General features: G+C 41.9%; 1 protein-coding gene across 2 annotated transcripts in view; it reads left to right on the forward strand.

Annotated features, from left to right (window-relative positions):
* Window positions 1-12,952, forward strand: part of kalrna (kalirin RhoGEF kinase a) — a 142,634-nt gene that overhangs the window by 75,515 nt on the left and 54,167 nt on the right. For both annotated transcript variants that reach the window (XM_071482376.1, XM_071482355.1), the window contains exons 22-38: window positions 1-75; window positions 153-302; window positions 1,063-1,177; window positions 1,320-1,435; window positions 1,781-1,903; window positions 2,520-2,702; window positions 2,885-3,006; window positions 3,435-3,501; window positions 3,599-3,708; window positions 4,435-4,504; window positions 4,645-4,734; window positions 5,440-5,532; window positions 5,657-5,768; window positions 6,082-6,272; window positions 6,372-6,473; window positions 6,597-6,745; window positions 7,517-7,619. The exon at window positions 1-75 is cut by the window's left edge and continues 75 nt beyond it. In XM_071482376.1, coding sequence (XP_071338477.1) covers window positions 1-75; window positions 153-302; window positions 1,063-1,177; window positions 1,320-1,435; window positions 1,781-1,903; window positions 2,520-2,702; window positions 2,885-3,006; window positions 3,435-3,501; window positions 3,599-3,708; window positions 4,435-4,504; window positions 4,645-4,734; window positions 5,440-5,532; window positions 5,657-5,768; window positions 6,082-6,272; window positions 6,372-6,473; window positions 6,597-6,745; window positions 7,517-7,619 — 1,971 coding nt within the window. The remainder of the gene's footprint in view (window positions 76-152; window positions 303-1,062; window positions 1,178-1,319; window positions 1,436-1,780; window positions 1,904-2,519; window positions 2,703-2,884; window positions 3,007-3,434; window positions 3,502-3,598; window positions 3,709-4,434; window positions 4,505-4,644; window positions 4,735-5,439; window positions 5,533-5,656; window positions 5,769-6,081; window positions 6,273-6,371; window positions 6,474-6,596; window positions 6,746-7,516; window positions 7,620-12,952) is intronic.

Below are 12,952 nucleotides of genomic sequence, written 5' to 3' on the forward strand. Positions count from 1 at the left end.
CAGTTGATGTTGAAGATGGAGGATCGCCTGAAGCTTGTAAATGCCTCTGTGGCCTTTTACAAGACGTCTGAACAGGTACATTGTATTTCCTCATGTCCAGGGTTAGAGCAGGAGTGCTGTCACGGTGTCACAAACTCTTTGTGTCTGTCCAGGTGTGCAGTGTGTTAGAGAGTCTGGAGCAGGAGTATCGTCGGGATGAAGACTGGTGCGGCAGTCACGATAAACTGGGAACTTCTGCCGACAGTGACCACCTTCTACCTCTGATCAGTAAACACCTGGAACAGAAGGAAGCCTTCCTTAAGGTTAACTGAAACAGCAGATTCAATCTTTCATTTTTAACCTCAGATCGGACACACCAGAGCCAAAGTCAGTCTATTTCATATACAACTTAATAAAGGTTTGTACACCTTCTTAGATGAGGTAAGATGTCATGAGATGAGGACAACAGATTAGATCCATCATCCAGACAGTTCAGCTTCAATTACTCTCAAGCCAATAAATGTTCAGTGTCTCTGCTGACACATTTCAGTTTCATTAACTTGAATAAAATTTACAAATGACCTCAAGGTGATAGATCTGTATTGTCTGAATGCTAATAAGGAAAAAAATATGACAGGAAAAATCATTCTCTTTCTTGGATGACCAAGGTTGCTTTATATTTGCTCATATAAATCACATAACCCTGTGTTTGGTCCAGTTTCAATTCACACCACAAACAAACCACAGTAAGTGCACTGGTGCCAACCTTTTCCAGCCGCCTTGGTGAAGTTGTTTGGTGGACTTTAGAGTTTGAATGACAGCTGTCACAACAGCCTGTTTCCAAACATGCGAACCAACCAGATGTGGCATGAACCTCACTGAGCAGGCTGCATGTGAAAGCACCTTAATACTGGAGAGCAACATGTTGAGATCAGTGATGGTATTTTGTAACAGATAGTGAAGTCATTTGTTGGCTGGGGTTAGAGGGTTGTGTATCTAGAGCGTGTTAGTGTGTCGGTATCACCACCATTTCCTTTTGCATTGTGTGTCAGAGTGTTTAACCGCCATATTCCTACTTCTCAGGCGTGCACGTTGGCTCGGAGGAATGCTGAGGTGTTTCTGAAGTATATTCACAGGAACAATGTGAGCATGCCTGGAGCAGCCAGTCACACCAGAGGGCCTGAACAACAAGTTAAAGGTCAGTGCTGCTGACACGACAACTACTCTAACTACTGTTACTACAGATTTACTGCATTGCTGCAGCACATTTTGGAATCAGTGTTTCTCTTACAAAGGAGCGGAGTGTAATTTATTGTAATGCTGTTTGTTTCTGTGTGCAGCCATTCTGAATGAGCTCCTGCAGAGAGAGAACAGAGTCCTTCACTTCTGGACGTTAAAGAAACGGAGGCTGGACCAATGTCAGCAGTACCTGGTGTTTGAACGTAGTGCCAAACAGGTGTGTGTTTTTGTGTGTGTGTGTGTGTGTGTTTGTGTATGTGTGTGTGTGTGTCTGTGTGTGTGTGTCTGTGTGTATCTGTGTCTTTGTGTGTGTGCATTAGTGAAAAAAAAGAAAGAGTGCTGGCTGGATTTTGGCTTTGGGGAAATACACAGCACTAAAGGGACATCTGGTTTATTTTATCAGGGAGTGAGTTTATATGGGCAAATGCAGTACAGGAACTGAGGATCAACTTCATCTGTTGTGTGTGTGTGTGTGTGTGTGTGTGTGTGTGTGTGTGTGTGTGTGTGTGTGTGTGTGTGTGTGTGTGTGTGTGTGTGTGTGTGTGTGTGTTTGTATGTGCAGGCACTTGATTGGATCCAGGAGACAGGTGAAGTTTACCTGGCCACACACACATCACCTGGCGACAGCAGCGAGGAAACGCAGGAGCTCCTCAATAACTACCATCATTTCAGACTCACTGCCAAGGTACACTGTGTGTGTGTGTGTGTGTGTGCGCGCGCGCGCATTAGTGTGTCTGTATCTAAAGCTCAGCTACTGACAGCTTTATTGAGCCTCAAAGGAGCTGCATTTCTCCCCAGGTGTCAAATCAATGGCTCCAGGAAACTCAGAGTCCCCTTAAATTCTAGAGCTGAACATGAGTGTAGCTCTTAATTTTCATGCTAAACGCAGTGCAATTCATATTCAGTGGTACTTTGAACAAGAGTAACAGCTTTTTTTGAATCAGGAAGCGACAGCCAATGTCAGTTGTATCATTTCTGCAGGTGAGTTTGGGTTTGTGTGTGGACAGGAACCAGAGCTGACAGTTGGTAACTGATGTTCAAAGCTCCCAGACCATTTTGTTAAATTGCAGGGTGGGCAGATGGTTAGACACTGAAATAAGTAAAAAACAGAAAAATCAAACAACTAATCAAATATTTATTTTCTTTGAGTGATGAGTCTGTAGAGTCCTAAAAATGAATTTAGGACGAACAGCAAAAGAGAGAAAACAGAAAAAAACAGGAATGTACAAGCCCAGAAGCTCAGTGACATCTCCACATAAGCAGTATGTCATCTATGTAATCTGTGTGTGAACATCCCGCAGCAAACCAAGGAGAAGGTGAAGCTGCTGATCCAGTTAGCGGACAACCTGGTGGAGAAAGGCCACGCCCACGTGTCGGAGCTGAAGCGATGGGTGAGCACAGTGGACCGCAGATACCGTGACTTCTCCTTACGCATGGCCAAATACCAGGAGAGCCTGGAGAGGAGCCTGGGGGTCAGCTCTGAGGTGAAAACACACACACACACACACACACACACACACACACACACACACACACACACACACACACATATATACACACACTCACTTTTCACATACTTGAGAATGTAGTCACTCCTCTCTCTGTCCTTAATATCTCAGACACCACTGATGCATTCTCAAAAATCCATTTTTGTTTCTCTATGCAGGACAATAAAGACCTGGAGTTGGACATTATCCCCGCCAGCCTGACAGACGACCCCGAGGTCAAACTGCGTGACCCCAACCACGAGGTTAACGAGGAGAAGAGGAAGTCTGCTAGGAAGAAAGAGTGAGTCCTGGCCTATGATGACTGTCAGATGATGATAGAGATAATAGATAATGTAGCTGCAGCGACTCACCTTTGTGAACCCAATTCAGTTTTATCCACTCCCATGACAGTGTTTCCTCAGTCTGTCCCGATAATGGTGATCATCTGCGTCCCAGAGCATTCCCAAAGTTCCAAATTTCAAGACTTCAAAGAAACTTAATTGTGATAATAGCACAGATTACAGTGTCTTAATCTCCTCTGCAGCCTTCTGAAATGCCTTTGTTTTGTCATGAATTGTTTGTTAGGTCTAAAAGTCTTGGAGGAACATCAGTAGGCTTGTGCAGTCATGGAACAATCAGATACAAAATTGTACCAATTATATAATTTATTCCATCTGATCCTTCTCTGCGGTGCTTCCCTTGGTAATCTAAACTTTTTCCTTGTCTCAGGTTCATCATGGCGGAGCTACTACAGACAGAGAAGACCTACGTTAGAGATCTCCATGAGTGTCTAGAGGTAAGGAAGAGCCTTCTGCTTGTGTAATTTTGTTTGACACAACAAATGCTTTCCTGCCTGCCTTACCTTTCTCTCTTGTTGCCTGTCTGCGTGTCAGACCTACCTGTGGGAGATGAGCAGCGGCGTGGAGGAGATTCCTCCAGGCATCGCCAACAAGGAGCACATTATCTTCGGCAACATGCAGGAGATCTACGACTTCCACAACAAGTGAGAGACACATAGATTCTGTCTGTGCTAGCACTCAGCCAGTTTTAGATTTAAACATTTCTGAAATCAGATTTAGGTAACAGCAAGCACACAGCATAGCAACAACCATGGCATATTACATACTTTGTTTTTAAGATCCAGTGGCATGCAAGCAAGTGATAAGTTAATGAATGGCAAAAATCTGCCGGGGTCATTGCAGGAATCTTGCACATTTGTCAGTAAGTTTTCTACAGTGGAAATGCTTTTAGCTGTTAGAATTTTCTGTGAGAGCTCTCACTTCTTAAAAGAAACCCCTAAAGGGACCTTTCTCGTTTTCTTTCTCTCATATTGTAGCTATAGGGAGCTGAAGGAGTGTCTTTGAGGTTTGCCTTCATAGACAGTTCATGAACTCCAGAAGTTTATCTGAGGAGCTCCTTTATTTCTGATCTCCTTGTACCTCCGGAAATCTGTGTTGGTTCCTCGAGGGAACATTTTCTTGTACGCTATTAGATCTTAAAGGAACCTCTAACCTACACGACTTTTGAACAAACTTTTTATGGGATTCAGATGTGTTCATTTTTTATTTTGCTATTTTCCTGCTAAATTTTGTGGAAAGTCAGATAATAGAATACAGCACAATACAACCAGTTATTATTTAGAGGTCCTGAGAAACATTTATTGGTTTACCTGGAACATATTAATTTGAAAATATAATAAGTTCACATTGTGATCTCTTGTTTTCTGCAGTATTTTCCTGAAGGAGCTGGTGAACTATGAGCAGCTACCAGAGGATGTTGGTCACTGCTTTGTCACCTGGGTGAGAGTCAGAATGAAAAGGCTGATTTCAACCATTTGACTTCTGACCTCTGTTGCATGTAGTGGGTGAATAGTGCATCATATAATGATTCTCACTGTAAAAATATAATTTTGAGTCTCCTCTCTTCCCCTGTTCTCCAGGCTGACAAGTTCCACATTTATGTGGATTACTGTAAGAACAAACCAGACTCCAGTCAGCTCATACTGGAGCACGCTGGCACCTTCTTTGACGTGAGTAAACCCCTCAGTATTCTGTCACAGATCCATTCACATCATGTCATCACAACAAAATGAAAACAAAACCTTTTTTTATATCTAATAATCACAAATATACCAAATACAAGTGTAACCACTTCTGTCTGAATAAACAAGCCTGATCTGTGCTACTGTAAAACTGATTTGTCAGCTCTTTCACAATACTGTCCATTTTCAGAATATGTAATATATTCTCTTTCTGCTCATGCTTGCTGCTGCACAAGTTTAAAGAAAATAAACAGATCCAGTACTATTATGATCAAAGTGTTGCCTCAATCCAAAACACAGTGGTAAACCCACCAACAACAAGGGCTCAGAGCAGGGAAATGATTGAGATGGATGTTGAGTGTGGAGCATAAAAACAGGCCTCCAGTCTTCTGTTTAGACAACTTAGATTTAGAAGCGGAGATGGAGTGGTACAGCTGCAGGTTTCTGACTTCCCCTCTGCAGCTGGAGAGTGATGATCGTGTAGTTCATCTGTTTTGACAGCAGATGGTGCTGTTTGGTCATCAAACATTCCCAGCAGCAGCAACATTTAACATTTATGCCAGTTTCAATTATTTTTATTTTATTTTTGGTGTTTGCTGTATTTTGTCTGTGTGTGCGTGCGTGCGTGCGTGCGTGCGTGCGTGCGTGCGTGCGTGCGTGCGTGCGTGCGTGCGTGTGTTTGTGTGTGAACAGGACATTCAGCAGAGACGTGGACTGGCTAACTCCATCTCCTCCTACCTCATCAAACCAGTTCAGAGGATTACCAAGTACCAACTACTGCTTAAGGTAAACACACGCACATGTACACACACACACACACACACACACACACACACATACATATATATGTGTTTCTGCTTTTGCACTGTTAATACCCTCTCATCACATTTAATACGCCGTCTTGCTGCAGGAGTTACTGTCTTGCTGTGAGGAGGGTAAAGGGGAGATTAAAGATGGTTTGGAGGTGATGCTTGGTGTTCCTAAGAGAGCTAATGATGCCATGCACCTCGCCATGTTGGAGGGTAAGATACTGTCCAAACTGGTCAACTAAGATGTAGCATGATAATGTAGTAAATATAAGAAGTGATGTTTACTCCTGTTCTGATTAGAATTGATATTCTGATACGAGAGAATGAGCTTTATGAATTAATAGATAAGTGTTTCTTTAATCTTTTTAACCAATTCCATTCTTTTAATCTCCTAATAACTTTCCTGCTGACCTTTTCTCCAAGACTTACCACAAGTTTATTTTATTTCCTGTTCCACCTAATGACTGACTGTGTCTTCAGACTTTGGGCGGCTTGCTTAATATTAACTCTTAGTTCTCTGTCTCAGGCTTTGAGGAGAACCTGGAGGTACAGGGCGAGCTGATCCTGCAGGACAGCTTCCAGGTTTGGGATCCACGCTCGCTGATCAGGAAGGGGAGGGACCGTCACCTCTTCCTGTTTGAGTTCTCCCTGGTCTTCAGCAAGGAGATCAAAGACTCAGCTGGCAGAACTAAGTACCAGTACAAGAACAGACTACTGGTGGGTGTGTGTATAGTTGTATGTGCTGTGGCTACAGATGGCTGTCACTGTCACTGACTCACATTTCTGATACATTCTTCCCATCTTGCTGTGCTACAGACATCAGAGCTGGGGGTGACCGAGCACATTGAGGGTGACCCGTGTAAATTTGCTCTGTGGGCAGGAAGAACTCCTTCCTCTGATAATAAAACTGTGCTGAAAGTAAGTGAAGATTGCATGTAAATGGCCGATGTTTCCTGTCTGCTGTTTAGATGTATACATACTGGTTCTCTGCCAGAGGAAGGTGTTAGGTTTATAATAATTATATTGTTGTTTGTCCTCCAGGCGTCGAGTATGGAAGCTAAACAGGAGTGGATTAAAAACATCAGAGAGGTGATCCAAGAGAGGATGACTCACCTGAAGGGGGCTCTCAAGGAGCCTCTTCATCTGCCTAAAACACCAGCACTGACCAAACCCAGGAATAACACTAAGAGGTAAACAAGGGCTCGCACACATACAGAAGACAGAGGTAATCACCACAAGTAGAAAGATGTTTTGTCATATTAATATTTAGAAATATAATGAGTGAGGTGACAAACATCACTTAAGATATAAACATCATTCATGAAAAATCATTGAAGGATCGACACATTTCCTGAGAGTTGAACCATCTTTGGTGAGGGCAGAGAGATTATTGAGGGTCAAAAATAACAATATTTTTGTGTATTATTGTAATTAATTCAGTGCTAATCTATAGAAATCTGAGCCCACTCTGTCTGCTGTCAATAAGTTTCTCATCCCAAACACACCTCTCCTTTAAATACACTTCTGCAATTTGCATCTGGTCTGCAGAGGTGCAGGATTTTCCACTGCCGCTGACTCTCACTGACTGAGGGGAGTCCCCTGTAAATTCAGTGAAACATACAGCCAGTCACACACCTGGTGTTTGAGCAGTCATTCCTCAAATACTTGTGTAATAATAAGATTCAGGACTTGATATTTTTCCTGCCTCTTCTGTTGCCACAGCTAAAAGTGTCATCATTGTAAACAGTGGCAGTGCAGGCAGAGACTTTCTCACCATAGTAAAAAGTGTCATCACAGCAGATTGAAAGTTTTCTAAGTTTTAAAACAATGTTGGCAGAATTGATAGCATCGTCCCAGCTGTTATCACCAAGTGTAATGACATCATTGTTGTCACAGTGGGTAGAAAACTGTTCAAGTGATTTAAATTGAAAAATTAATTTCAATTGTATGTGTGTATTCAGGGAGGGAGGTGAAGATGGAGATAGTCAGGGAGATGGCAGCAGCCAACCAGATACCATCTCCATCGCCTCCAGGACGTCCCAGAACACTGTAGACAGCGACAAGGTAGGATACACGCACACAGAGCTGGTAATGCGTTCAGTGACACAGGAGGAGTTGACAGCAGCTGATTGAGACTCTCTCTGTGGCCGGTGACGAGCTGATGACCCACAGCTGTCTCAGTGCTACGGGGTCTCCCATGCCGCTACAATTGGCAGAAGCAGGGGCTGTAAATATGCCAGTGGCTGACAGACTGTGCGTGTATGTGTGTACAACGACGTAGAAAATCAAGTCTGTGTGGCTCCATAATTGTGTGTTTGTGAGCATGTTATGCTTATATGCCAGTTTACATGTAGGTTAAGAGTATGTGTGTTGATGATGTATGTATGTATGAGAAGCATTCAGCAATGTTACCATTTGAGCAGAGAAGCAGTCAGTGATGAAAAACCTCTTCAGGTTGTGTGCAGGCGTCTGTGCTGATGCCTCCTACCAGCCAGTCTCTCACATCCAAGTAAGCCCATCTTTAAACTTTTATTTTGACAGTCAAACTATTTTCAGGTGCAGGAATAATAATAAGAGGGAATAATAAGAGGGAACACAGAAACCATGTCCTTTGTGTTTGTTTTTTATTTTCATGGTCTTTTTTTCATTGAGTCCAGAGGTATTAAGAGACAAGTCCACTCTAAACTGCACATTCATTTAATTATAAATGAAAAACAGCTTGCATATCACTGCCTGATCCTCATGCCTTGTGTATACTCAATTATCAAAGTGTTCCATTTAAAAGAAGAGTTTTTTTAGTTGTTTAGTAGCAGTGGTTCCCAACAGGAAGTCCTCCTGTGTTTTTAAAAAGGACCTGCCTCCATCTGATAAATGTTTTTGACAGACGATCAAAGGAGAAACAGGCTAACCAGTAAAAATGTCCTTGAACTGGGTTTGTGGATGTGTTTTGAGTTACTCCTAGTGCTTTTCTCAAAGGTCTTCAGTTAAGTTTTGTAGGGTAGGTTCATTTGCAAATAATAAGCAACAAAACAACAGTTGTTTGGTTGTTCTGACTCCACAGTTTTATTAGTTGTTTTGATTTGAACTGGTCGTTCTCCAGTTCCGCCTTTCTCACTGCTTCACACATACACACACATGCATATCCACCCACACACAACCCCACACATATGTCAGTCATGGCTTCCCGCTGTAGTGTGTGTGTGTGTGTAGGCCACAGTGTGGCCTTTTCACCGTGCAACCCCACGCCTACACGCTTACCCTGCCTCTAAATGTCAGCCACACGCACGCACACACACACAGACTCTTCCTCACTCTTGCAGAATGGCCTTGGCGGTGCATCTTGAGCGTGTGTGTCTCAACTTGTTCTGTCCCTCTTCTGTTTTGTACTTTACCGTCATCTCTTCTTTCACTGCCACTTGATTGTCCTCCTCTACTCATCTTTGATTCTACATAACATAATGTGCACATTACGTTCATACATATACAAAATGAATACACAAGAGACACATATACATTTTATATTGCACGGCTGTGTTTGTTTCCCCACCTCTTCCTGTCCAATGAGAACATAATGAATTTTTCCAGCTTTTTTTTTTTTTTTTTTTTTTTTTTTTTTTTGAGTGTGGGTGTGTTGTTGCTCTCGTCCAGTTTATTGTTTCTAGGATTTAGAAAACTCTAGCTCGCTATTTTTGGATCCTCCTCTGCTGTTTTCCTGAAAACATCAAAGGAAAAAAAAGACACGGTTCCTACATTTTGTTTTGATAAGTTTCATGTTTCATATGCGGACATGGCTTCAGCTCTGAGCTGCACCGTGTGTGTCAAGTGGATGTAGTTCTTTGCTGTTCCTTTTTCATATACATTACTTCTGATTTTAATTAGGCTTTGCAGGGAGATACAAGCTCACACAGAGGGTGTGAGGGGGTGCTTTCTCTGATAACTTGCCATCGTGCGTTTCCATTCCCTTTGTGGAGGGTGCTCATTTATTTTACCTTTATCTTTAAGTACGAATTTGCAGTGGCTGGCTGTGGTGGCAATCGAGACTCATCTGGCTTGAGAGACATATTTTTTACCCTGGAGGTTAGTGGAAGAGTGGCAGTATTTGTCTCATGTGAGGAGGTTGATGGTGCTCTCTTCTGTTGCATTCCCATGGCTCTGCTGCCCCTCCAGAGATTTATTATCATACAGTAAGCCAATCCCTTGTGTGTTTTGGAGTAGAGACAAGTCAGTGATCTGAGCAGGCGTGTTTGTTGAACACTGCAGCCACTCTGAAGGTGCACTTTTGGTTTAATCTCTCTCTTTTAATAGCTTTCACTCAAGTCCTGAGAAAAAAAAACCCACCAGATTTACAACTGGACCTTTTAGTCTTTTAATAAAAAAAATAGATCTTTATTAGATCTTTCATATATCAGAGGCCACATATTACATGAGTGAGGCTCCTATCTAGTAACTAAATCTATTAAAAAGGATGAGTCAGAACCTGTCAGACTCAGCAGGTGACAGTGATTGATCGGACCCACACATTTTATCTTTGCTCCTCAGTAATCACAGCAGTATGCTGCAGTGTCTGGGGAAGAAAACAAGGAAACCTGAGTTGTTTCTGGTTGTTAAATGTCAAACAATCAGCAGGGGGTGTGTGAGGAATAACTCACAGGAGGTAATTTTTTCCACCTTCACAAAGTGATTTTCAGGGTGTAGCCTATGCGTACTGGAAAACTGGCATAGCTTCCATATTGTAATGTCATGTAAGGTTATTATTAGTAAGAGGCTGTTAACTATCAGGCTGTAGGGTATTGATCAGCTCATTAGGGCACAGTTTGTCTGGAAGAATTACATTATTTCTACTGGATAAGGATATGTTTTTTTGGATGTGATTGAACTATAACCAAGGAGTTGTTGTGTCTCCCTAAATATGAGATACCAACAACTACCAATACAGGCTCTGGTTCAGTTTGTATATGTTACTCTTCAGCTTCATCCCTTACTTTTCTCTGTCTTGCCTCGGCCTGTTTTCTTGTCTGTCCCTCTCCTCTTTTCTTCTGTCTCTTCCCCTGTTTATGTACCTCTTTGTCTATTTTCTCTCTTTTCACCTTGTGCAATCCATCACTGAATCACCCTTTCTAAACCCACACACATATGCCCATGATTAGTTGCTCCTTTTGCAATCCATCCCTCTTTTCTTTTTCACTTTCTCATTTTTCACGCCCCTCTCTGTCCCACTTTTTTTCTCTCTCTCTCTCTCTCTCTCTTCCCCACTCTCTGTCTCCATATACTATAATAACAGCCCAGTATTGGCATAGTCAGATGTTCCACTGGCTGTCTGAGTCTCGTGTGTGTGTGCGAGTGAGCGAGCAGACAGAGTGGGAAGCTACTGTTTCTGACGATTGTTGGAGAAGTTTGAAATGACGAATGTGTCGTTTCTTTTCCCTCTGTTTTTCTACTGGTCTCTGCAGAGTTTTCCTGTTTACCTCTTGCTTCACGTCGCCGCGTCTCTGTTGAACAGCCTTCCTCCCATTTTTACACCTCACTTTTTTTCCCCTCACCCTCTTTCTTTCTATTTACGTCCTTCACTTCATGTAAAGTTGCCAGTTTTAACAGAAGAAACAGAAAACACAATCTTGTTATTGTGCTAATGGGGAATATTCTGCTGCAGTGTATGAGCATGGATTGATATTAAGTTTAAACCATCTCTGTTACTGTTTGAGGAGCAGGTTGAAATTTAGCAGCAGTACCAGCAGATTGATTTTCCCTCTGAGACCATTTAAAGGGCAGTATTTTCACTTCTCAGTTTTCCATACCTTGTTACCTTGTGGTAATAACTGGAATCTCTGAGCTGACATAGATCAACCTTGAAGTATATGGACAGTGTGCATTTTTTAAAATCGTTAATTTGCCTCTGTAGTCCAGTTTATTAGATTTAAAATGACATAAACAGGTTGAAGTGCTGTAAGCCTTAAGAGTACTTTTTTTATATTCATATAATTAACATTCATTGTAGGAATTATATGTTTTTATTTTATATCCTGACCAGTGCTGGTTGAATATCAGCCAAAACTCTGTTTTCATAAATACATACCTTATACAGCTTTAAAAGGATCAGCTAATATTTATATACGTAAACTGTAGTCATATACTGAACATAATCCCACAATGTTTTGACAGTGTAGGGTGACTTCAACAGAAGTCTACTTCCTAAACCATGCACTCAGCATGGGTGTTAAAACCTTCAAATAAAAGCTGAAAGTCAAACACTTCAATGTCATTGTTTTAATTTAAATCAACAGTACAGAGCTAAAACAATCCAAATTAGCTGTCCTCACAAGATATATGACAGCATTGGTTGGTAATATAAAACAAACAAACAAAAAAAAAAACAATGCTAAAATAATTTTAACTTGTCAAGTGACCTCTTGCAGTTGTGAGTAAGGACTGCCCTCTTGTGAAAGGTCAGGCTGCATGGCTGGGTGTACAAAGTTTGTGACCTCCACATTGGAAACCACGGTTTGCAAAATATTTCCTCCCAGCAGTCCTGCCTTAACTGAGCCAGACCTCCACCTTAAAGATGACAGATTAGAAAACATTTCTTGATCTGATATTTTGGAACAAACCATCATTTTTTTTCATTTAGGTATGAAGACTACTTCTGCCTCTGTCCAAATGCTTCAGGTGTGCTCTATGTTAGTATACGTGATGTGATTCAGGATATGTCAGCTCTGTGAAGTTGCACTGACTTACTGAGCTTCAGCCCAGCTCTGTAACATGTTGTTGAATATGTCAGTTCTGTGACGTTGAGTAGGATATGTCTTTTCTGTGACGCTCTTTGGTGTAATGAGTCAGCTGTGGTTCAGTCTGTGGTCTTTACATTATTTAAAGTATCATTCCAGTGGTTGACAATTTGGGAGCCCGCATGGCTCCACCACAGCCCTGTAGGTCAGAGGACAGAACCTTTTTTTAGCCTCCGCCTTCAGTCGGAGCAAAAATTGTGTTTCTCCACGAGCCAGGCTCAATAAAACTTAGTAACACTCCACTCCCGTAGGATTGTGTGCATCACTGGTTGGAAAGGGGCTCTCCAGTAGCTGAATCCATGTTCATCCCTGTGCCTGAAATGAATTAAAGTCAGTTATGAAGCCAGGCCTGAGTCTGTCAGGAATGGTTTTTTTTTTTTTTTTTTGGCTAGTTGACCTAAATGATTAAAACCCCTCATCCATTTTTTTAGATATCCATTTCTGTAGAGGTGGTAAAAAAGTTTCTCTAAGCATTGAAAAATTATTACATTTAAAAATCCAACAGTGTCACCTCCACGAACCGTGTCCCCCTTCTCTGAATAATTTGTGGACCGTCAGGAGTATCTGGCAGTGTTGGTCTGTTGATCTACCGCTTTGGTCCAAACTGAAATATCT

The sequence above is a fragment of the Trachinotus anak genome, unplaced genomic scaffold (assembly GCF_046630095.1).
Source record: "Trachinotus anak isolate AG129_WGS33_773 ecotype Australia unplaced genomic scaffold, CSIRO_AGI_Tana_v1 ptg000001l, whole genome shotgun sequence".
Lineage (NCBI taxonomy): Eukaryota > Metazoa > Chordata > Actinopteri > Carangiformes > Carangidae > Trachinotus > Trachinotus anak.